We start from the raw sequence: 25,831 nt of genomic DNA on the forward strand, positions 1-25,831 counted from the left end.
ATCTCTGGTCGTAAGTGACAAAAACACATGTCCATGTGTTTCCAGTAAGTATATCTATCAATGAAGTATTAATATGTCTGATAGACAATGTTGTCATTTCATATAGCCATTCCACTCATCTTCTCCACTGACAAACCCCCAATGTGAACTGTCCCAGGTGATGGTTTTAAAATTATGGTGGCTCTCTGTGTTGGGGGTCCCAAGACCACCCCAAGATCCAGTGATTTGCTAGGAAGACTCAGAAGACTCAGCATATAATTGTTACTCGGGGCTAAGATTTATTACAGTGAAAGCCTACAAAGTCAAATCAGCAAAGAGAAATTGTGCATGGGGCAAAGTCCAGTGGAGTCACACAGGACATGTTCGATTCTTCCAACGAGTTGTGATAAATATATGTGATATGTTATCTATCTGTGAAGCTCTTTAGAAACTCAGTGCCCAGATTTTTTATTGGGGGCTGGTCATATAGGCACTCTTTGCCTAGCACTTAACAGAATTCCAGACTCCCAAAAGGAAAGCAGGTCTTCAGCATAAACCATATTATTTGCATACATAGTTTCAGCTGCTCTTATAAGTTACAGTTAGCTACTTTTGTAAGTATTGGAAATGGTGGGAACCCTCTCAAAATCCAAGTTCCCAGATGCCAGCCAAGGGCCAATTTTATTGGTAGGACATCCTAAAAATAGCAGTTTCAGGCCTGCTAAGTTAACTCTTTTCTGCATTCTATCCATTCTTCTTTGATACTTGTTTTGTCAGCCTCCCTTGCAGCTATGAATAGCCACATGACTCAATTCTGGCCAGTAAATTGTAAGAGGAGCGTGTTTTGATAATATTTGGACCTGTGGTAGCCATCTTGTGACAAGTACAAGAACAAAATCCCCATACCTCAAAAGTAGCATAGGTACTGGTGAAAGGAAACTAGGTTTTTGGTAATATCTTTAAGCCAATATACCATTCTGGGAACAAAATTTCTCCACACTTTTTTATGAGATAATAAAATACTTTTATTGCTTTAGTAATTATTAGTTGGATTAAATTGAGTGCAGGTAAAATGTATTCATGAGTAATATAATATATATTCTTCTCTGTTAGGGGCTGAATCGTGTCCTCCCCACCCCAATTCATTGATCTCCTAACTTCCAGAGCCCTAGAATGTGCCTGTATTTGGAGACAGGGCCTTTAAAGATTAAGTTAAGAATAGCTCATTAAGGTGGGCTCTAATCCAATACAATTGGTGGGCTTGTAAGAAGAGAAAATTTGGGCATGGACATGTATAGAAGGAAGATGATATGAGGATACATTGAAAAGGAGGATGTTAGCAAACTGAAGAGAGAGGTCTCAGAAGAAACCAAGCCTGCTGAGACCTTGATCTTGGACTTTTAACCTCCAGAACTGTGAGAAAAGAAATTTCTGTTAAGATACCTATAGTCTGTGGCATTTTGTTATGAGAGCCCTAGCAAACTAATACACTTTCCATATGTGGACGTGTAAATTGTAACTGACAAAAAGAGGAACTTAGAAATAGTCAGATCGGGTGGTCACACAATTCTCAGGCAAGGTGAGGGTAGATTAGCAGAATGCCTTCAGAGGAGAGATGGCTACACCCATTCGATCTCATCTTCCAGAGACTAAAGCTTCTGTCTAACTGTGCTAATTACAATAAGATAATAATGAGACATAATAGGTAAATGATAAATAGAAGTAGGACATCTGGTGACCAGAGGTTGATGGACAAAGGAGAAGAGAGGGTAGGCCCCCATGGGAAGGTCCTGAAGAAGGAGCAGAGACAGAGAGAAGAGAAAGTCCCTGTCCCTGGGCTGTCACTAGGTCTTGGACAGACCACAACGGGTCATGGGCTTTCTCCCGAGGTAAGAGCTCTCAGGTCAGAATCAAGTGAAAGTAGTTACTGTTGTACAGCCTATGACTTATTCCTAGGGATTGTGGTCAATTTCATGTGGGATGCCTGGGTTATGTACTTCTGGTAAGTCTTCTTTTGGTTCTATTAATTTGGGGGCTTTTTGAGGATACTGTGTGGCCCAAGACTATTGGCTAAATTATGAGTGAGTCAAATCCAACTCAGATTAATTTAAGCAAAAAAGAAGAAGGAGGGGAAAGGGAAGAGGAAGGAAAGAGGAAGAGGGTGAGGAAGGAGACGGGGAAGGGTAGGAAAAAAATGTATTGGCTTATGTAACTTTAAGATCCAGAGCTGCTGATGGCTTCAGGTACACTGTACGAAGGGGCTCATTAGGGTTGGTTTTCTTTCTCTACCTCTCTGCTCACCTTTGACTGGCTCTTCCTACCTGACTGTCAAGAAAGCTGTCAGTTACTCCTGCCAAAAGTTAATCCAGTCACGAAAAAGCAATCAGATAAACTTAATTCAAGAACATTCTACAAAACAATTGGCCTATATTTAAAAAAAAATTGCCAATGTTATGAAAGCCAAAGAATGGCTAAGGAACTCTTCATATTAAATGAAATAAAGAATCTCATTTTCAATTGATAACTAAATGGAATGTGCCAACCTGGATCCTGAATTAGATCTTGGGTGGGAAAAAACTGTTATAAAGAAATGTACTGTATAGAATGATAATAGCATTGTTACCATGCTATATGATGTCAAACTTCCTGAATTTTTTTATATTGTGGTTATGCAGAACAATGTCCTTGTTCTTAAGAGATAAATGCAAAGTATATAGGGATAAAGGATCCATATGTCTGCAACTTACTCTCAAATACAGTAATATTTTTAAGAACAATAATAAAAATACTATAATATCACAGAATAGAACAGAATATGCAAAGAAGGGGAAGACAAAATGTTAATCTAGGTGAGGGGCCTATTAAGTTCATTGTACTATTCTTGCTACTTTTCTATAAGTTTAAATATTTTTGAAAATTTAAATTTAAAAATTAACAAAAAAAATGTTGATGGCCAACCTCGATTTCTCAATGTCCATGTAGCAATCTCATGGAAGAGTCTAACTGATTAGCCTGGATCACATGCTCATTTCATTGAGATCAGGAACAGGCACTGTGATTGACAGCCTTACTAGGGATTTTATGAAATAGGGAGGATTTCCAAGAATCCACAGGAAAGAGCATGTGAGAGTGTGCTGGACATACAGAAATGAAAAACAACACATTTCTGACAACCTTTTCTCAGTCTTCTCTCTTCTCACAGCTCCTCAGTCTTTCAGATCTTCTGCTGGTCTCCCAATGTCCACATGCGGCCTGGTCCCACCTTCCCAAGCCATCCCTTCCTCCAAATGGCCCCAGATAGAGACAAATCCCTCTCAACAAAGAGCTCCACATTTGGGACTTTTGGGGTTCCTCTCTCTTCTCATCATACTGATCTGAAATCTATTCTTCTTGGTTCTACTTTCTCTTAGTTCATCGATGAAGAAATCTGTGTTCATGTGCCAGTGTTACCAAGGGCTGTATGTGTGTTGTCTCACCCTCAGTTTACAGATTCACATTTTGACTGTGCCTTAATCCAGGCAAGATTTTCAAGCACAAGAGCAGTCCAGGGAGGTAAGTGATTTGGGGCAGGTGGGCCTCTTGCTTCTTTTGCACCCCACTACGCTGGTGGCCTTCTCCTTTATCTCAGGCCAGGGTTTCTGACAGGGGGCTGACTGCTGTCTCTCTCAGTTGGAGGAAGTCAGGGCAGCCAAAAGGAACCAGGCCAACATCACTTCATTTCCCAACAAGCAATTTTGACAATTGATTTGTTCCTAAGCAGTAAAGCAGCGTTAGCAAAAAGTTGCTGAAACTCGATCAGTGCAGTCTTGGCATGGATACTTCTGCATTCAGCCTTCTTGAGAACAAGGCAGGATTTAGGCAACCCATCTGTTGAAGGCAACACTAGTTCATTCATTCGTTTTCCATGTATTTTTTTCACTTATTCATTAGTGAAAGGCTGAGTAGCATCGTGGTTAAGGTAGGTAGGGCCACATGAACATTCTTGAAAGTCAGGCTGTGTTCTGTACATCTCCAGGGGGTGCTATTCACAGAGACCAGGTTAGGGGTATTGTGCTGGGATTGCATCACCTGGTTTCAAATCTATCTCCAGCCACCTCCACCTGAGTGACCTTGGGCTAGATTCTTCATGTCTAGATTCTACATTCTTCATGTCTCTATGACTTAGTGACCTCATATGTAAAGTGCCTCTATAGGGTTGTTGTGAAGATTAAATGATGGAATACATTTTCAGTACTCTGAACAGTTTAAATAGCATTGCAATGATCTGCTCCTTAAGGGTCTGTAGACTATTTGTGGGATGCCATCTGGGTCTGGGGCTTTTCTGAATATGTTTTTTCTTCCTGGATATTTAAAGGACAAATACCAGACACAGTAGATTATTTCACTCATAAATATCTCAGGATATGCCTGAAATAGAAAAGAAGTAAAACCAAAACCCCCAGAAAACAAAAACAACCCACCCGTATACAATGCCATTATCACATAAATATAGTTAATCCTTAAATGTCACTGATATCAAGTTCGTATTCAAATTTCTCTATCTCAATTCCTTTTTTTTTTTGTATCCAAAATGTGTTTATTAGGATGGTTTCCCATTCATCCTGATGCAGGGGGCTTATAGGGCTGCTTCTGTCTGAGGGGGCATCCTTTTGTAAGCCTTGCTTTTCCTCCTGTAGGCTGGTGCAGACAGTGGAGCAGCCAACACACAAAACCACTCTTTGTGAATGGCTACAGGTGTGATGGATCGCATCTAGGCATTTCACACCCATCATGTAGGAATCTGGGCTCTGCATGAGGCACCTCTTCTGGAGAGGGATGAAGGGATGGAGAGCTTTTGTGAGAGATATGTTCTTGTAGGGAGTTTATCACTGCCAGAAAGCTCAATTGCTTTTCATAGGTAGTTTTCAAATCAAAATCCTGAGTCCTCAAGTAGTATTTATTTAATATTCTACCTGACCTGTGGTATCTGATTACAGATGCCTCAAACCCCCTTCCCACACACTGTGGAAAATCCTGGTATTCTGAGCCTTTCTCTGGATAATATTCATGGTCACGTCTTGTTTCAATTTCCTCTTTTTCTAAAGTCACAACATCCGCTTCTTAAGGCTACTTGCTTTTCTTCTTAAGTGCCCACCCACACACGGAACACAGCCCATTTCCCCTCATTTGCTCAAAATGCTACTTGCACGTAGCATTCAGGGGATTCAGAGGAAATTGGAAGCAGAGGTGGTATGGATGGAGAACTCGTTAAACTGTAGCACCACAGCACAAGAACCACATCCTGGTTCTTAAATGTCCCTCTATTACCCATCACTTGAGACTTCTCGATGGTCTTTCCTTTTCCCAGAATCCTGGCCTCTTGACATTTGCTGGGCCCCCTCTCCACTCCTATTGCAGCAATCTCTCCCCACTCCTGTGCTTCCTCAGCCCCTTTTTTGAGGTTGTTTGTGGAGACCTCGACTTCTTACATTGTTAGGCCAGGAACCTACTTCTCTTGATCTAACTCCTCTGCTGCTAGACCATCTCTTACTACAATGCAAAGGGCCATCCGAGTATCTTGTTAAAGTCAGAATTCCTCACTTCCCAACTCCTATTTCTATATCCTCTATGACCTCTAGCACTATACTAGTCTGGGTCAGCACAATTGTTCTCCTCGACTATCACAGTAGCCTTTTTCCTGGCCTCTCTAACATCATTCTTGGCCCTCTCCAACTCATACTTTATACTAAAGCCAGAGTGATCTTTCCAAGGCACTAATATATGATAGCACTGCTACCTTTCTAAAACTACACCAGTGGTGTCCCACTGTGCTTCAGACAACATCCAAAATCCTCAACGTGCTTACAGGCTCTACCTGAATCCAGTCTTGCCCATGCCCCACCCTTACCTCGTGCTGCTCTCCCTCATGCTGTCTCCATCCACTGCTTTTCCTTCAGTTCCTCAAACACCTCCAGTTCTCCCTAGTGGCCAGACTTTGGTCATGCATTTTCCTCTACCAGCTCTGCTCTCCTCCCTCCTTTCATCTGGCTACATCCTTCTCCTCCTTTGAGTGTCTGCTTAGAGAGAACTTTTCTGGCCTCTGCTTGCACCCTGCACTTTCCTCTCCCTTTGCAGTACCTGTTACTCTTACAATTGTTCGTCTAATGTCTGCTGTCCTTGCTAGAGTGTGGGTTATGTAAAGGCAAGGACCACGACTGCCTTGTTCATTACTCCATCTTCAACTCCTGATGCAGTGTCTCACGCAAATACTCAATGAATATTTATAAGTGCAACTGAACATCTAAGAGGATGCTACTGGTATCATGGACACAGGTAATAATGAAAAAAATCCCAGTAACTCAGAAGTGAAATTATCACCCTTTTAAGGAAATTAACAATGCTACATTACACTCACCTGCCAGGATTCTGACATTTCAAAGGGGAAAAAGGGGGGGAAAAGTGCATCTAAAGCCCTGCTGGTGCTTACAGAAACACTGCTTTGCAATGTTCTTCCTTCACCCAAGAGGGAATTTTTTTAAAGCTACATTTCTAGAATTATACAGTTGCATGCATAATGCCTCAGCTCCTGCTGATAAAGTGATTTATGCAGAGAACTGGCTGCCTTCCAAGAGGAAGGGTGGGCTCCTGAGATGCCTCTGAAAAAGATGAAAGAATTTCCAAAATAGCAGCTTAATGTTATACCACATACAGAATTTTCAAATTCACAGCTGCTTAGATAACCATTTCCGGCTTCAAGCACCCAGAGCTTTATTTATCTCCTGGTTACCAAGGGGTTTCTCTGCATTTTCCTGCCCCCAGTCACTCCTTCCTGTTGAGTATTTTCAGTTGTGTGATACTAGCATTTGACTAAGTTTCCGCATGGAGTAGAAGCTTCATGGAGGTGGTACCACATCTGTGCTTTGTCCCTCTGATCCTGCAAATAGCTGAATCTTAATATGTATTATTGAATAAATGAGTCCCCAATCAAAAGGTTGAACACCAGTCAAAAAAGCACATAGGAGATCACCTGTAGATATAAAAGACAATATTTATACCAGCTTAAACCCTCATCTTAAATATGCTCACTCATGCCCATAGATTACACACTCTCCCTATTCCACTTACTATTGCTGCATAGCAAACTACTCCAAAATGTAGTGGCTCAGAACAACAGCTGTTTTTATTTTTCTCATAGATTCTCTGGGCACAAAGGAGGGCACAAAGGAGATACCTTGTCTCTGCTCCATGAGATCTGGACCTTAGCTGGGAAGACTCAAAGGCTGGGGTGACTTGACAGGTATGGGTTGTAATACTCCAGAGGTTACCTTCACTCACTTGTCTGGTGCCTTGGCTGCTATGACTTGAAGACCAGGACTGCTAACCAGAGGACTACATATGCCTCTCCACGTGGCTTGGGCTTCCTCGCAGCGTGGAAGTCTCAGGGTAGCTGGGTTTCTGACACAGTCATGAATATTTCAGTGAGCATGGTAGAAGTTGCATCACTTTTTATGACTCAGCCCTAGAAGTCACAGTGTTAGTTCCTGCCATACTCTTTTGGCCAAAGCAGTCACAAGGTCACTGAAATTCAAGGGAAAGGGAAATCAATTCTGTCTCCTGATAAGGGTGTAGCAATGTTGCATTATAAGAGAGAGAATGTGAGACAGGAATTATTTTTGCAGTCATCTTTGAAAAATACCATTTGGCATACTCTTTCAAGGCATCCAAATTCCAGGCATCAGGTATTGAAGGAAGAATCTGAAGCCAAGGTAATTTCATGTTATATGAATCTTTCTTGGAGTTTATTTATTTATTTTTTTCAAGAAGATATCCCTGCTTTTATCTTCTTAATCATAATTGATTTTTGGCTTAAGAAACTATTTAGATGCAAATAAATAGGCAAGATGCAACCAGCATATACCACCTATGTTATTTATCAAGACATTAATAAGTGTTTTTGGGCAAAAGGGCTTAAAGTTTGAGAAAAGTTTCATAAATAATTTTCCTCTTAGGAACTAATGCACATTATTATAACCAAGATTGATACGTTCTGCAATAAAGAAACTTTTTAAAGTTTATTTAATTTTGGCACTGTTAGTTGGTCAACAAAATGTTAGAGTTCTGTTCCGGCTCTGTACTGACCATCTCATGACCCTGGGTGAATTGCTTCCCTTCTTTGGGCCTCAACTTCTTTGATTTGTAAAGTGAGAGAATAGAGAAGATTATCCCCTTTCCAGATCACTGACCCAAAACAACAACAATTTAGAAAAACTAGAACAGCTGCTAAAGATCCATTTACTCTTAAATTGCTGGGACATCCTTGCCCCATTGGTCTCATGGGATTATTGTGAGAATTGAGTGTGATAGCATATGACAAAGATGTTGCATATGCTGGACAGACATTATTTACTATTGTGTTACTATAACAGCTCAGAGGCAAGATCAAAGTCCAACCTGACTGGTCTTTAGAGAACTGAATTGAGTGGGTGGATATTAAAGATACTATTGATTACTTGGAGTTGAACTTGTAAATAATCTATCAGGAAGAAAGTTTCAGACAGTTTCGAAGTCATGGGATGGAGGTGAGGCTAACAGGTAGGGTGTTGAAATCAGTTGAGCAAACAGAAATTTCTGTAAAGCCCATGTATCATTGGCAGAATGGTCTCTTGATGAAAAGACTCATCAGAAGCCAATGGTTGTATCTGTCCTCTGAGGCCTCTCAGAGACCCTCACTCATGCCCCCTCCTCCAATAGTCCATTTGGGTTTTGGGCCAGTGAGTGACATGTACCAGTTGGCCCAGGCTGAATGAGCCCATAAGCTGTGATAGTAGCCAAAATTTATCTAGTGATTATTAAATGCCAGGCCCTGAACTAATTTTCTTATAAGCTAGTTTCACTTAGTCCTACCAACAGCCCTTTGAATTAGGTCCTATTTTCATTTCCATTTTATAGGTGAGGAAATTGAAGTTCAGGAAGGCACATACTTTGTTAGCATTCAGACCCAGTTTTTCTGACTCCACAGCCCATGCCATAAACTCTACTGTATGCCTTGGCCTCAGAGAACTTACACTGTTTCCTCCTCCACGGAAATAAAAATAATGCCTATTAAGCATCCACAGGGGGGCAAACACCAAATACATGATCTTTAATAAGTCTTCAATAGTCCTGTGAGGTAGGTATTATCCCCACTTTGCTGGGGTCAGAGATGTTAACATGTAAAAGTCACACAGCAGGAAGTGGAAGATTTACACCTAGTCTGCCTGACCCAAGAGTCCTCGCTCACCATTATTTTACCCTCTGACCCTCCCTTAGCGGTCGCTGATCTACTCTCCTAGAAATGATCGTTCCCTTCTTGGGATTCCGTGGCTCTTTGATGATTCTTTCCTATAGCACATGGTGCCATGAACACTGGAGGCCTAGTGCACATAGATCCCATCTCTCTGCCAGGTGAAGAGCTTTGCCAGGGTGGGGTTGAGTTCTTATTTCATCTTTGTGTTTTCTGTGCCCACATGCCAGAGGAGCAGAGAAGGCAGCCCAGAGCTGGACTCTAGAGAAACTTGGATGTAGAGTCCTTGGGTAGTTTTGGGGGCTGAGACTAGCAGGAAGGATCCTGAGATCTTATAGGTGGAGGGTAGTGAACTGAGACAAAGGTCTCATTAGTGGAAAGTAGAGTGAAGATCTTAGTGCTTTGGGGATTAACTGCCTAGACAAGGACTCAGGGAGGACTAGGGAGGTCAGCGAGGGGACTAAGAAATATAAGAGGCTCTGATAGCTGATGACAACCAATAATCAAGTCTCGTACTTCACAGACACCCATCACTCCGACATTCTTGTCTGAATTGCCCTTTCAGAGATATGAGAAAGATGATCATGTTGCCCCCCAACCCCCGCCTTGTCACTCCCCCTCTCGACTACACAGTTTCCTCAGTGCTGTGCAGTAGCTTGGTTAGAGGCGTCAGGCACAGTGAGTAGAGGCAGAAGGGGAATCTCCATTCCCATCATGTGCCTCAACTCTGGGCCACCAGGCTCTGAGGGACCAGAGGTGCCAAACGCTTTCAAAGCTGTCTAGGGACAGTCATGAGGCAACCACATGACTTGCTGCAAGTTGACATGGCTGTCAGAGATCCAAAAAATTTTGAGAAGAGGAAGAGCGGCTTGATAAAAGCCCAGCTGCCTAGGGATCCAGTGCAGAGCACTGCGTGTGCCTGCCAGGTGTGTGACAGTGTAGCACAGTTGGTCCCCTCCTCCCCCTGGGTTCCTCCTGCAGCTGTGCCCTGAGGGGGCTGGTTTGGATGGGTGCCTGTTTCTACTTAAGAGTTTTGGAATTTCTGAGGTTCTGCAAAGAGGCCTTGCTGGAATTGTAAGACAGAGGCCAAGTGGTCAGAGCCCTGCATCCATCACACCAAAGCAGCAGCTTCTTTCTTAGCCGATTTCTGTACTTGGCTGCAAGGCTCCTTCCTCCCTGTGCTGTCTAGGTCTCTGCAGCAAGGGGAGAAACGCTCTTCCAAACTCCCTTCCTTCTGCTGATGAGCCAACATGCGCATGCGTACAAACGTGCACGCATGCACGCATGTACTTATGCACGCACGCACACGTGCACGCACGAGACTGGGAAGAGTCCTCTTAGTTCTTGACTGCGCATTGACAGCGATGTATTCGAAGTTCAGACAATAGAAGGGCACGAAGAGGTGGGTGCACAGCCTCTTCTCGTTCTTCCCCTCGTCCTCCTTGCCTTCCTGCTCTCCTCCACCTCCTCCCCTGCTCTTGGCTCCTCCCCTGGCTCCTGGCCTATTTTAGCTCCTTCTGTAGCTCACTCCCCTACACAGGGAAGTCTTTAGGCCTTGGGAAGGGAAGGGAGATGCTGGGATGAGTCACTCCACTCCGGGGTGCGGAGGAGGGAGGAAGATTGCCAAGGTGGTTGGGCCCCTGGGACCGCCTGCCTTTTCTTGCTTCCTAGTATACCCTGTGTAGTGAAACTGAAAATCTGATGCGCAAAAGCAGATACTCTCCTGAGATGACTCCCAGAGCTCTGGGGGCCCTAACATCATTCATCTGCTTTGTGATCTTGCATATAAAGCCCCCGGTGGTATGGTTGTGTTCCTTCATAGATGGTCTCTGAGTTCTGACCCAGCTTAGAAGGTTTCTCATTCTGTTGGCTATGTCCTCCCTTGCAACCAGGCTATAATATTGACCATAGTTAAAAAAGCGAGAAGGAAGAAGGCCTTGAACAAATCGAGCTTTAGTGGTGCAAAAATCACTTCACCATTGTCCCCAAGCATTTGAACATAGGAACTCAGAAGGAACAAAATGCCTGCTTTGGAAGATAGCGCTTCCTGAGATCTGGTCTCGGATCCGTCCTACAGTCCTGCCATGCCAAATAGGATTCTCAGTTGTGGACCTGGAGGTGGGGAACTCCCTACTTATCAAACACAGGCTTATACGCAGTGTGTGTAGAGGTGGAGCGGGACCTTTCCTAAGTCCCTCTCTGTGCTCTTGGGTGGGTTAGGACCACCTCTCTGTCACAGAGAACAGCAGATTGTCTTCTGCCACTGGTGAGTCCTTGAAAGTTAGGACTAATGAGAGCAAAACTCTAGATTAGGGATCCCCTACCCGTGGGGCGTGGACCTACAGTAGAGGTCTGTGGCCTGTTAGGTAGGTGCCACACAGCAGGAGGTGAATGACGGACAAGTGAAGGGAAGCTTCGTATGTATTTGCAGCCACTCCCCAGCACTAGCATCACCGCCTCAACTCTACCTCAGATGATCAGACATGAGATTCTCATAGGAGCACTGGTCCCTGGTGCCAAAAATGTTGGGGATCACTGCTCTAGATGGCTCTGGAGGAGATGCTTCAGTTGTGAAAGAATGCTGAGTTGGGGTAGATGCTCCAGTTCTGACTCATTTCACCCAGAGTACAAAGCATGTCTTTCCAGCTTTCCAGGGAATGGAGCAGTGCAGTGGCTGGATCCACATGGTATGGCACTGGGATGTAGAGTCCTTGGAGATGAAGCTTGGTGACTTCCGGGGGGTCAGGCTTTGCTTACATGTGGTGACACCCTGGAGGTGTCACACAGAAGCAGTTCTGTCCTGCACATCGATTCTGTGTGTCTGCATTATCCTCAATAGCATGCCCTGCCTGGTTGGGAGAGGGTGTGATGGCCCCACCAACACCAGGAAAGAGTCTGATGAGAAAATGCCAGGCAGCATTTCCAGGCTGGTGACCAACTGCGCTGCCTTTATGCCTAGACTCCTGCTCCCTGGTGAGCCCTGGAGAAAATGCTGCTTTATCCTGGGTCCTCCTGGCCTGACCTTCTGGGTAGATCTCAGGCTTTTCTGCATGTGACTCTTCCAGTTCACCTGATGCTTGGTAGGTGATGTAAACACTCCCAGTGATTTTTGGAAGCTGCTTCAATTTGTCTGCACTGATATTCTCATTGGCTAGAACAATATTGGGGTCCACGAGTCATATCACATTTAGTTCACTGCAGAGAATGGCCTGGTTGTGAAACCACATTTAAGGAGCCAAAGGCTACCTAAGAAATCTGCAAGACCGTAGCGTTAACGCAGGTGGTGCTGCTTTGCAGCAGGAACAGCCCAGCGCCCCCACCCCCAAACCTTTGATCCATTTGTGACACTTGTATCTCTGTACTAACTGGGTGACAAATGCTCCCAGTTACTCCCTGTGGTCACTAGTGTCCCAGCCCAAGGTAAAGTGGGACATGAGTGGAGCCATTACTGCACACCTTGGCCCTGCCAGCTCTCCGGAGCCCAGATTGGAACCCCAGAAATGACTATGTTTAATAGTTGACCAGGGGCAATCAAGTGGCAAGAACGTGGCTCAGGAGTCCCACAGACCTGGCTTGAATCCCAGTGCTACTGCTTATCAGCTAGTGAGGTAGCGCTGGGCCCCAGAGGGTTTGCTTTCAGTGACCTCAGGGTCCTTCCCCTCGAGAAAGCTCTAGGATTCTGTTCTGAAAATGGGAACTGGCCTATTTTTCCTGAGTGTACTGAGTGTTTTCCAAAGAACATAAACCCTGGTTACTAATTACCTGACCTACATTTCCTGTGATTGCAGTGGCAGGGGGCAGATCTAAGATTTCTAAGAAGAAATTGGAAAGGAGAGTATAGGAAGTCCTCAGAGGTGAGCTCTAAGAATCACACTGGGCAGAATCCTGAAGTTTTGGTTGTTGCTATTCTCCAGATAAAGCTATATTTTAGAAGAGCCCCTTAGTCTTTAGACACAAGGAAGTACTGTCCTATTTTTTATGTTTATTATATATCCATATATAATACTTTATGTATAATATATAAAATATAATTATATATGATATATAGTATGTAAAATGATAATTGTATGTAAAATATATAACATATATATGTACAATCAAACATTACAGAAATTATGATTTACAAAGTGAGAATCTAGAATCTCACTTCCTGGCAGTCACCAGGAAAACACCGTTAATAGTTTAGTTTCTATTCTTGTGGGTATTGTCTGTGTAGGAACAAACAGAAATCTATTTCTTTATGGAAATGGAATCACGCTAAACATGCTGCTCTGAAGGTTGCTTTTCTTACTTAACCATGCATTTTGGACTTCTGTCCATGTCAGTACATGTCCATCTGTTTCATTCCTTTCAACAAAAAGTCTTAATGCATTGGGAAAACTTAAAAGGGAGGAAAGCATGAAGTCTACAAGTTTGTTTTCTTTGATTTTCAATATCATTTCTGCTGTACTTAGGAAGAAAAAAATCTAAAATTAGTTTTCATGTTCCTCAGATATAAATTAAAAAAAAAATCACAGGAATGATAGCTGGGTTGTTGTAGGAAATCAGTGAATAAATGGAAAAGACTCACTGCCATTTTGACCATTCCTTTTTATTATGCCCATCTTGTCTTCAATTGGACTATCTGAACAAATGGAAAACTGTGGTAGGCAGAATAGTGGCCCCCAAAGATGTCCATGTCTTAATCCTGGGAACCTGTGAATATATTACCTTACATGGCAAGAGGGATTTTGCAGATGTGATTAAATTAAGGATCTTGAAATGGGCAGATTATCCTGGATTATCTAGGTGAGACCAGTGTAATCACACGGGCTCTTGTAAGTGCGAGAGGAAGGAAGGCAGAATGAGAGATTAGATGCTGCGGTGCTGACTTTGAAGATGAAGGAAGTGGATCATGAGCCAAGGAATATGGGGGGTATCTAGAAGCTGGAAAAGGCAAGGAAGCAGATTCTCCCCTAGAGGCGCCATAAGGAATGCAGCCGATCTGACACCTTGATTTTAGCTTAGTAAGATCCATTTCACACTTGTGACCTCCAGAACTATAAGATAACAAATTAGTATTCTTTTAAGCCTCTAAGTTTGTGGTAATTTGTTATAGCAGCAGTAACTAGTACACTGTCATTCATGTGTCTTACATGTTGAGATGCTACATAGTCTCCTTGGATCCAAACACAGTGTCTAAAATTATGACACATCTGTGGCTCCAGATGTACAGACACTAACCCAGTATTCAGTATAACATGGCCCTTGGGTAAGCCAGAGTCAGCTTGTGGAAATCATTTTAGGTTATCAAAATCAAAAAGAAAAGTGATAGAGGAGAGTCTATGGGCCTCCAGGAGGATATGCATAGGCCCTGAAGGTCCACAGACCCAAGATTTAAAAGGCTACCAGAGAGGTAGATGGACTTGATAATTTCACCTCATTTAATGGTTGCATCACAGAGTCTCTGTGAGGTCATTTGCCCAAGGTCACAGAATGGGCTAGGGCCTGAGCAGGGCTAAGATAAGTCTCTTACCCTTGGTTCTGTGATGGCTCCTCTGTTCCTTAGAGGGAACACCAGGCTTTGGGCACCACCAAGGGGTGGCAGGAGGAGGAGAGGTGGGCCCAGATTTTTCCCATCCAGCTAGATTTGTAACCCTCCTGCCCCTCACCCACCTCAGTGGGCAGTCTGCCAGGTTCCCTGCTCAGGGAGGTGGGAGGTACCCAATCCTGGTTCCCTGTGGTTTCAGGAGCTAAGCCAAGCAGCCTCCCTAGCTAGTCAGGACTTGTGTTTGGTTTGAATTTCCCAATGCTTTCCAGAGGAGGGATTGGTGCCTGTGTCTTTAGCTGTGACGTGCACAGAGAGTTTCTCAACTTTTCTTTTGACCACTGGAACTTCAGAAGTGACAGTCGAAAGAGAAAAGTAGGTCACTTGGTAAAAAGTGAGGGATTCTTTTCTATGTCTCTGGAAATTTCTGTCTTGGACCTGGAAAATGATCGTAGTTCCTCAGTACCTCAGAGGTCAAGGCTAATGGGCCCATGTGTAAACAAGGACAGTTATGTAACTCTCCCTTTTACTCTGGGCACTGATGAGCTGGGGTCCAGTTGGGGATTGTTCATGCTCTCAAAGTAGCCTGATTCAGCAATAAAAGCTGGAGGCACAAGCCACATTGTCTAGGCATCTCCTGTCCAGGCACTTTATAGACATTATTGCTAGGGTTAGGTGTCTGTGCCTATCAAGCTGCTCCCCTCAGGGTTCTAGAAGATGGGAGTAAACACATGTGGCTAAATGGAGATCAGACCATCTGCTATGTCCTATAACTCGCAAGTACAGGCTCCTTTGTAAAATCGGTCTGGAGAATACTGCTAGCTGTCACCACACTCTGCTTCAACCCTCTTCTTAGGCACAGAGCTGGACTACGTTTTTCAGATTCCTTTGCAGTTAGGTGTGGTCAGGTATGGTGGACCTGTAGGTGTGCCTTCAGACTTCCCCTTCAGGGAAGGTTTTGCTGCCCACAGGCAGGAAGTGCAGTCAGTAGACAATTTCTGGCTGTCAGCTCCTTCTGGATTGTCCTCAGTTGCAGAAAGCTGCCCCACCCAGTGTCACACCCTTCCAGGTATGACTGCTTTCCATCTGACTGCCCGAGGCAGGGCAGAGAAGGCCGGCTGTTTTGGCCCAATAGAGGAAGACTGACAGGCAATATTTGCTCCACTGGGTTGGCCATTGCTTTGTCAGAACTGTATTACGGCTTGATTTCTCCCTCTACCAGATTGTTTCCTCCCTCTTTCCTTTCACAGATAACGATTCCTAATAAATTTCATGTACTCTCAAACTCTCAAACTTTATGTCAGCATCTACTCCCTGAGAATCCAATCTGCGACTCTGTGACTGAGTTCTCTCCAATGTAGTGTGAGCAGAAGCAGGGTGTACTGTTTTCAAGCCTGGCCAGTGAAAACCTTCTGGGTAATTCATCATTCTTTCTCCTTCAGCCTGCTGGATACAGATGTCAGCGATGTCCTAGGGGATGGAAGACCCATAAGATGGAAGGAGCCCAGGTATCATGATGGAGAGAGCTGCCCTGCTGACCTGAACATCCTCCCAGAACTGTTAAGTGAGTTAGAAATGAACTTCTGTTATACAAAGCCGCTGAGTTTGGGCATCTATTCTTACTTCAGTTTAGTCTTTGCTGACTTATCTCCCTCTGCACTTACTTCTCTGGAGACAAATGGAGGAGCTAGAGAATAATGGGTCTTTGTGGGAATGGCCATTGACCAGGGGGAACCAGTGCTCATGTGCTCACTATGCCTAGGCTCAAGCAGAGATTCCTAGAGAACTAGAGAGAAGAGCAAGGCCTGGGGGAGCTTCTCTGGGCGTAGATGTATACTTCAGTGAAACATGGCTTGATGCTACAGGGCTTTCGCCAGTCAAAAAGCAGCTGCCCTCCCTTGAGGGCAGCAGTAAGAGAGGGGAGGGAGAGCAGGTTCTCATTCTAACACTCCTTGAGTGGAGAGGCAAATCAAGGGCCTTTTATCGTGGGTCAAGGTTGGTATATAGGAAGAGGAGCACGATTCCTCCAACAAATGGAGTCATTCAGTTGTTTCAGCAGTTCATAGATACGTAGCTAGGTGGGTAGATAGATGATAGGTGAATAGGTAGGCAGGTAGGTGACATACTGAAGTCTCGACAGGCAGAGTGCGAGCAGGTTTGTGTGAGTTAGGGCAATAGGCTACTAACTAAACATGAAACTATTTACCCATGTAGTCTCTTGTCTACTCCACTGATTTGTTGGGTGTTTCACCTGTCCAGTCAAGTCAACAAGTCAGGTAGGAATTTATCTGAATTCACTGACCCAGAACTGTGCTAGGTGCTAGGTGGGGAGAGACAGGAAATGCCTCTGTTCACAAGCTGTTGATACGTACACACTGAACCACACACAAGACTGGACATACTAAATGCCACCTGAGAAAAGAAGACAGGCGAATGGGTGTGAAAAAGAGTGAGCTTTGCCTTCCAGCTAGTTTTTTTTTTTTTTTTTTGTATGGGATGGGCGGTGATAATTCAGGGCAAGGTTAGGCTGGAGAGAGAAAATTTTGGTCTAGGGAGGTTGTGGAGGGTAGGGAACCTGAGCTGGATTGCGATAGAGCTGAGGAAGGAGTCGGGTCATTGACAAGAAGCAACGGGTACACTTTTCCGGGCACTATGCTGAGCGGGGCTGGGACTGAGCGGAGTGTGTTTGGGAGACCTTTTGGAAGCTGGTATTGGGGAATGTGCAAAATAAGAGTGGGAAACATGCTAGGCTTTGGGCTTGGAAAGTGGTCAAAAAAGCACCAGATATATCTTAAACAACTTGATAGATAGCCAGGCACATGATAAGAACAGAATTTTATAGATTATCTGTTGGGACCTTAGTATAAATGGGGGAAGAGTAAGTCTACAGTCAAGGAGGCTGGTTAGCTATGAAGGATTGAGCATATAAACCAAAGAAGAAACTAGGAATGGAGTAGGAAGGGTCAAATCTGAGAAGCAACATAAATATGAAGCTTGCTGATATGAGTTGAAGAGAACGAAAAGTCAGAGTACGACCAGTGTTTACACGCCAGGCAAATCAGGGGCGTAAGGCTGCCAGTGAGGAGAGGTGGTCTATATACACATGGTAACGCAGTACAGGATTGTGCACCTTGAGAAACCCTACCAAAATAATTCCGTATTTTTCCTATTGTAGTTTGTGTGTTTGTGTACACATAGAAAAAATCGAGTCAGGCTGCAGAAAAACCCGGCGACTTAACCCAGTGGTGACAAAATGTTCCTATTATATGTATACCCATGTGTTCAGAATCGTAATAGCTAGATGGCACGAAAACATCGAATCGTGTAATTGCCATGAAAATCCTGAAAATATTTTCTTGACATGGTACACATTTTAATGCTTCATAAAATAAGTATTCAGAATCATATCTGCTTCTTACGTTTATAAAGAATAAGCAAGTGCTATATGGAGCCGAAGATCAGCCTCCAGTTTAAATAGGCACTCAATAAAAAAGTGTTAAATTAACAAAATAATAAACATCGATGCAGATAATCTACAGAGAACAATGCACTTAAAAGTTTTGCACATTGGATGGGGTACAAAGAACCAAGGGGCATGCTTGTACAGGCTGTGCTGGAATGGAAGAGGCCATTTACTACTATAAACTTTTAAAAATTTTGAACAACATATATCTATAAAAATCTTAAAACATAAATGTCCAAGATTGAAATGAAGAGAACTCATCAGTTAAGAAATAGGGAAGAAACGGAAAGCTAAAAGTAGTAAGCAGAATTAGGGACTCATGAGAGTGATGAACCCTCTAAATGGATTTTAATGCCCATGAGTTCAACAGACACACCTTAGGCCTATTCAAGGTGAGGAGCCCAAACTGATCTCATTTCATAAAGCCTAGCATTTAAAAGGATTGCTATGTCTATGAAAAAAGGATAGAAAAACGCTGCTCATAAGCCTCGACCTGTGCCACTGTAGGTGAGGGGGTCCAAATTTACACAAGTAGAAAAAGAACCCTACTCCAAGAAATTAACATAAAAATTGGTGTGGGAAACCTATAGGACCTTGGTTGAGAACAACATGAAACTATTCTGGTAGGGCACTTGCAGTATTCAGGATACATAATTATATAAATAAAAGAAAAATACAAAGTTGCAAATACATAAGAAAAAGCACTACAAGAGTCAGTAGATGAACATACTACTTCAGGAACTGAAGAGTCGAACAATCTAAAAGAGTTGTCAAACAATATGCTGAAAATTATTAAAGAAATAAAACCATATGAAAGAACAGTATGAAGAAAGAACCTTGGACTTGAAAAGGAACCAGTAGAATTTCTAGAAATAAAAAGTACAACCATTGAACTTAAAAAAAAATAAAACAACTCATTGGGTTGGTTGAACAACAAATCAGGCATACGGAGAGATGGAATGGTCGAATGAGATGGTCCAACATGTATTTAACAGGAGAGATTAGAGGAAACAGGGAAGAGCAATATCCAAAGAGAAAAATGGCTGAAGAATTTTCTAGAATTGAAAGATACAAATTCAAGAACCATAATGAATCTTAAGTAAAATAAAAAATGTGCAATATACACATTGTCTTTGATGTTCTGCAGCTTTATGAGAAAAAAAAAATATCTTAAAAGTAGCCAGAGAAAAAGAGATTATCTGCTGAGGAATGACAATTACACTGACAGCTAACTTCATATCAACAATGAAACCCAAAGATAGTGGGGTAAATATATTAACAGTCCTAAAGGTAGCCATTAACACAGTAATGCATGTTTAATGAAACTTTCGTGAATAAAGGTTAAATCATCTTTAGACAAATGAAAAAAGAATTTACTACTGACAAACCCTCATTAAAAGCGCGTCTAATAGATATAATCTAGGAGGGAGAAAACTGATCCCAGAGGTAGGTGTGGAGAACAATAGAAGGGGAAATGGTACGCAAAGAAACTGAATAGGTGGTTAAATCTAAACAGACATTAACTACATAAAACAATGTTTTATGGACCACATTAAAATTCGAAAATACATATTATAAAAGAAAAAATGCCATATACTAGATCTTGAGCTATAATAATAATTCATGTAGCTATTATAATAATAGTAATTGTACTAATATCAAATACAATGTTTATTATGAGTCTGGCATAAATATAAGTACTTATTTATATACATATATGTAAGTTAAATATTTATATGTTTTATGTATAAGTATGTATATATCATGTACACATAAAATTTATACTTATTTAACTAAAACATTACATATATTTATTTGATATATACATAAGTATACATATATACACTTACATATATGTATACCTAGGCTTATTTAACAACTCTATGAGCTGTGTATTATTATTTTATTTTACAGATGGGTAAACTGAGGTGAGATGTTAGTCGTTTATTCAAAATCACATAGTCATTGGCAGATCTGGGATTCATACTGAAGCAATGTTGCTTCTGTTAACAGAAGATGAATATCCAGAATAACGAAATAACTCCTAAAAACCAATAAGGAAAAAAATATCAGAAAAATTTGGCAAAGAATATTAAACTGGCCACTCACAGAAGGAATGTGAATGGCCTGTAAATGTACAACATTAACAATTATGGAAATATAAATTAAAACATACTGGTCAGATTAACAAAAAAGGTCAGCTAAAACCCAATGTTGAGAATGTGGAGGAAAGACAACTCTTACAATGTGATAGAAAATAATGCTGGAACTACCACTTTGAAGAGCAAAAGGGCAACATCTAGTAAGGCTGAAGATGTGCATTGTGATTCAGCCATTCCACATCTGGGCTGTAACCTAGGCAGTCTTGTGCATGCACGTTCAGCACGGGCAAGGGGGCTCATCATAGCCTGGTTCACACTAAACGTTAGTCTGGGAGGATGGATCAACAAATGTGGTATATTTATTTAATAGAATTCTATTCTGCCATTAAAATGAGTGAATTATATCTAAATGTGTAATCAAGGATAAATCTTGAAAAGACTATTGAGTGTGAAATGTTGTGTAAAGATAGGTAGAGTATGATATTAGGTATACAGTTATAACAATACTATGTATAGTGTTTACAGAGAGACAAACCAACTGCAGTTTAATGAGGGAAAAGAGAAAGTATATTGGGATTGGAGAAGTGCACAAAAAGGGGCTTCAACTCCATCTGTAATTTTTTGTTCAAAAAGAAAATGTGGCAGAATGTTAATATTTGTTGTATCTGAGAGTGGGAACGTGGTTTTATTGTTAATCTCTGAAAAATTCCCCTAGATTTGAAATATTTCATTAAAAATAAATTTTATTTTTGAATTTTAAAATTGCCTCGTTACACATCTGTAATATAGTATTAAAAACTCTTGCCTAATGAGACATCTATAAGGATAAATTCTAAAGCATGTTCTAGAACAAGAAATATTCTAACACAATTTTAATGCCTCAGAAGTACTTTGTGTTCTTCAATATGTGGTTGCACCCAATGTTTGATAGTCAATAACCTCCAGAAGGCTTCAGAAACAGTGGTTGTAAGATGGTGTCACATTAGCACCACGATTCCTCTTGCATCTCATATTGCTTACTCTACACCAGAAACTGTGTAAGTGGTTTACACATACTCATTTCATGCTCCTTATAACTCCTCTACATGAGAGAGGTAGATTGTTTCCACTTTACACATTATTTTCACTTGATAATTGAGGCACAGGGAGATTAAGTAACTTGCCCAAGGAAACAAAGCTAGTGAATAATAAACCCAAACCCAGGCAGTCTGGCTTCAAAGCCCCATTCGTGACCACCACACTGGACTAAAGGCTGTGTGGCCATCTGGGTGAATGGATCTTGTGTGCTGCCCTGTGAATACCCATCTAGACTTTCTTCCATCCAGCTACTTATCTTCTTCCATTAGTCCTATCGCCCATTACAGTCTTATAATCTTTGTTAAGCACAAGAAATGTGGGCAAGGAAAAAAGGCCAAACTGATAGTTTTAGGGAGAAATACTTAAGATCTGAAGTTGTCTATCTGTGGCCAATGCAATATACTTAGTTCATTTCTGGATGGTCTCCAGACATTGGATATACATGTTTCATATTGAAAATAATGCTGAAGAGGTTGGTTATATTTGGTGTCAATAACAACACACATCTTTTGAAGCTATAAGTATTAGCAATTTTCCTAAGCACTAGTTTAAGAGAGTGTAATGAAGAGAACAGCTTGCATATTTAAGGTATTTTAAATTTATGGTTTTAATTAACTGCTTTATGTTCAGAAAATAAACTGAAACCCGACTGATTGTATAACTTTAATATTTGAAAAATTTTATCCAGAAATTAACAATTTAATACAATACAGATTTGTACAAAAAACAGGGACTGTTAAAAACTCCTGATCATACAGACAAAAATATGATTAAGCAAAGATTAAAAAAGGACAGGACATTTTGTAAATACTGATAAATACTGTGTAATGCTTTAATTTACTGTGGTGATACAAAAATCAAGAATTCATTAACAGGTTATATTAAAAAAGCAACTACATGAATTTTCTAGCTGTTTAAATCAATGAAATATAACAGTAGTTTTTATTTTTTAAAAAATGAGGTATTATTACACTGTAAACCAAAAACAGAGCATAAATAAATAAAGGCAATGTGCTTAAGTGATAGATGATTATAAATTTCAACTTAATAACAGACAACAAAAATTTTCCAGTTATTTATGGACTTTGTCATTTAGAAATCTGGCTTGCTTGGTACTTTTAAAAGCGACATCACTATCGATATACAAGCACATCATTAAACATGCAGACCAAGCCAATACAATTTTTTCCATCTCTACCAAATAAAAACTTTACATTTTATTTAAAACACTTAAATCTGGTTTCTTATACATGATTCTTTTGTGCTTATTAGTTAGTAGTAACCTACATTAAACATCTTACTTTCTAGTTCAAGCAGTGTAAGAGAGAAGCAGTTTTATTTGCATACGGATTAAAAACAGAGCAAACAAAATGAAACCAACATGACTTTAACTCTCTTAGGCGTTCCAAGATTTTTAAGAAGAAAATCCTTTAAATAGTATATCCAAATAGAAAAGCAGAGTCACTTCTGTCTCAAAGAAGATAGTAAATCAAGTAGGAATTCTTTTTCCTTAAAGATTCACAGGCTGGCTTCAGAACTGCAGGAAAACAAGCTGATTAGTTCCTTCACCCCAAAAGAATTCTGCTGGTTGGGTGCAGGAAGCATATAGCAATGAGAAAATAGTGTAGCTCAGAAAAAATTGCGGGAAAGTATTATTTGCATGTGAACCATATGCTGGTACTAAATGCTGGCTTCATTATTATTGCAAATATATCTTCAGAGTTTTCTGAAGGAAAACTATCCAAGTATAATAGAGAAGTCTTGATCTGGAAATATTTCTAACATGCTAATAAAACTGCTTCATTTGCTGTAAATTAAACAGAAAACCATTTACTGTCTGACTTAAAATGCAGTTTCTTTTTACATGCTACTTTATTAGAAACTCCAAAAAGAGTACTTTTGAATTTACTATATTCAGAATCCAGTGAAAAGCAAACATTTTGATCAAAATGTTGAACTTGATTTTTACACCAAGCTATGTCATTTTGACACAAAAGTTATTGTATTCACTTTTGTCAAATATCTTATCCTAACCTTTTCTAAAAATTAGTGTTTCAGTACAACTGGTGATCAAAAAATATTAGAAATAAGCCTTGTACATCAATCAAAGTATATATAAAAACAGTTCTTTTGTGCTTGTAATTGACTTAGTTTATCAATGATTAGTTATCTGATTTCCTTTCTAATATCTCGACCCTTAAGAAGAAATGATCATTTTACAAATATTAGAGTACTCAAAATAACTAGTTTACTGCCAATGTGCATGCAGACTAACAATACTTAAAAGAATAGAACCTTGAATCCAATTAGTCTGAAAATAGTTACACTCTTGTACAATCATCTTTATTGATTTGTAAAACTGTATACACATCTAAAACCCTGAATTTACTTTGTAAAAATAAATCTTTAGCAATAAATGGCACTATCAAAATCCCATTATTCTCAAGCTATTATGTAGATATTTACATGCTTTTCAGCAACAGTTGAAAATCTTATAGGACCAAAGCCAGTATAACAAAAAAACAAAAAACAAAAAACAAAAAAACAACCTGTAAACTGCATTTGCAATTGCTGTTTACCTTTATATGAAAATATGGCTACATGCCTTACATTAATGATAATGTAGCTATCTGTGTTGCTACCTTGTGCTAGCAGCACACAATCTGTCACTGGGTTCTACTATGTCATCACTGCATTCTTTACTACACATTGCTTTCCCAGTGGAATACCTGTGAGAAACTACTTATGGAGAATGATAAAGTGCTATTAAAAAGAGGGACTGAACCCACACCTGTCTCTGCCATCTGGTCTTTTCCCCACTCAAGCTATGTCTGTGTTTTTAGAAAATCGTATGGCTCCACTAAACATACTTCATATTTGATTTTTAAAAAATCAGTATTTTAAAGTTGGCGAGCTTTGTCAAGATGTTTTGAGACGAAAACATGAAAAGGTTAAAGGCACAATAAGAGGGAAGTGAATGCTACATATAAAATATATTTCAAGTCTTCTAGGTTACTCAAGTCCAAAACCTTCTGAATTTGAAATTCCAATGATCAATTTCTGTTTCAGGTCCTTTTTGCTCTTGTAGGGGGGAAGGCAAAGTTGATTGAAGCAGGTATGGGCCACAGGCAACCTAGGGGAAACACTTTTTTAAGATACTAAGCCTTAAAACACACAGAATGTCTGCTAATCAACTTTCAAAGTATCAGGACATACACATTAAATCTAGTTTACTGTCACCCCCTCATTCTTTGAACAAATACTTATGAAGTATGTACTATGTATGTGTCAGGCACCCTTCTAGACACGGGGCTGGGTTTACAGACAAGACAGCCAATGTCTCTGCTCTCATGAAATTTTCATTATGGAGGCATTATTTTTGGAGTCAGACAAATCTGAATTTGAATGTTGTCTCCCTCACTTACGAGCTGTGGGACCTTGTTCAAGTTGCTTGATGTCTCCAAATCTGTTTCCAAACTACCATGATAAGGGTAAACTAGCCAACTGGGTTGTTGAAAAGATTAAAAAGAGCTATCTACATAAAACACGTAGCAGAATAGCAGATAATAGGAGTGTTATTATTACTTCAGTCTTGATTGTCAAAAAATAATGAAGAGAACATTTCTGAGACACTTGCAACAGTCATCCTCTGAATCTTTTTGATAAGCTCCCCCAACCCTCTACATGATGACACTGTTATCTTTAAGATTTCTACAGATTTCTTAGACCCTTTCCTCAGTCTTTATGAACCCCACGCCATCAGAATAGCTGTCAGTGGTAGCAGTGGGAAAGGAAAGGATAAATTCCAGTACAAAAATGAACAAACACGTAAGTATATGAAGTATGTCTACTTTATAAGCATATGGGGTATATTGGAACACATGGGGCAGGGGAAATTATGATTATAATTAAGTAGTGTCTACTCAAATAAGCTTTAGAAATTACAAGGTGATTGGGAAAAGAAGTAGATCAGCATTAATCCATCAACATTATTAGAAAATAATTTAAACCCATCATCATCATCATTTTTATATGCAAACAGCACTAGATAAAAAAAGAGGATTAGTACCAGAGTTACTTTTCTAGTACTGGAAGACTTCTAGTACTAGTAGCCAAAAAAACCTGCCTTGGCATTTTTAATAAAAAACACCTTTAAATAAAAATGCAGGTAAGACAATATACTACTAAAAACAAGCCAGATTCTAAAAAGAGACTACAAAACAGTTGACTTAGCAAAGCAAAAATTCATGGAAAGGATTGTCAGTTAGTACTGGTATAAAAGTTAATAGAGGACCTTAAGCCATAGTCTCTCTCATTTCAAGGCCACATTTACTTCCAAGATTTTTCTATGGAGATGACTTAGGATCGAAAGAAGCCTCTAATTCTAAACATATTATTAGTAACAAACTTATAAATTTAAA

General features: G+C 40.6%; 1 protein-coding gene and 1 long non-coding RNA gene across 3 annotated transcripts in view; one reads left to right on the forward strand and one right to left on the reverse strand.

Annotated features, from left to right (window-relative positions):
* Positions 1 to 7,609: 7,609 nt before the first annotated feature.
* The window catches only part of LOC120609320 (uncharacterized), a 92,495-nt gene continuing 74,273 nt past the window's right edge, over positions 7,610 to 25,831 (forward strand). For both annotated transcript variants that reach the window (XR_005654734.1, XR_005654733.1), the window contains exons 1-2: positions 7,610 to 7,724; positions 16,211 to 16,332. This is a non-coding gene — a long non-coding RNA (uncharacterized LOC120609320). The remainder of the gene's footprint in view (positions 7,725 to 16,210; positions 16,333 to 25,831) is intronic.
* Positions 22,069 to 25,831, reverse strand: part of HECTD2 (HECT domain E3 ubiquitin protein ligase 2) — a 64,162-nt gene continuing 60,399 nt past the window's right edge. Inside the window, exon 21 of the mRNA XM_039871745.1 lies at positions 22,069 to 24,543. Coding sequence (XP_039727679.1) covers positions 24,423 to 24,543 — 121 coding nt within the window. The 3' untranslated portion in view covers positions 22,069 to 24,422. The remainder of the gene's footprint in view (positions 24,544 to 25,831) is intronic.

Source organism: Pteropus medius, unplaced genomic scaffold (assembly GCF_902729225.1).
Source record: "Pteropus medius unplaced genomic scaffold, Ma_sr-lr_union100, whole genome shotgun sequence".
NCBI lineage: Eukaryota > Metazoa > Chordata > Mammalia > Chiroptera > Pteropodidae > Pteropus > Pteropus medius.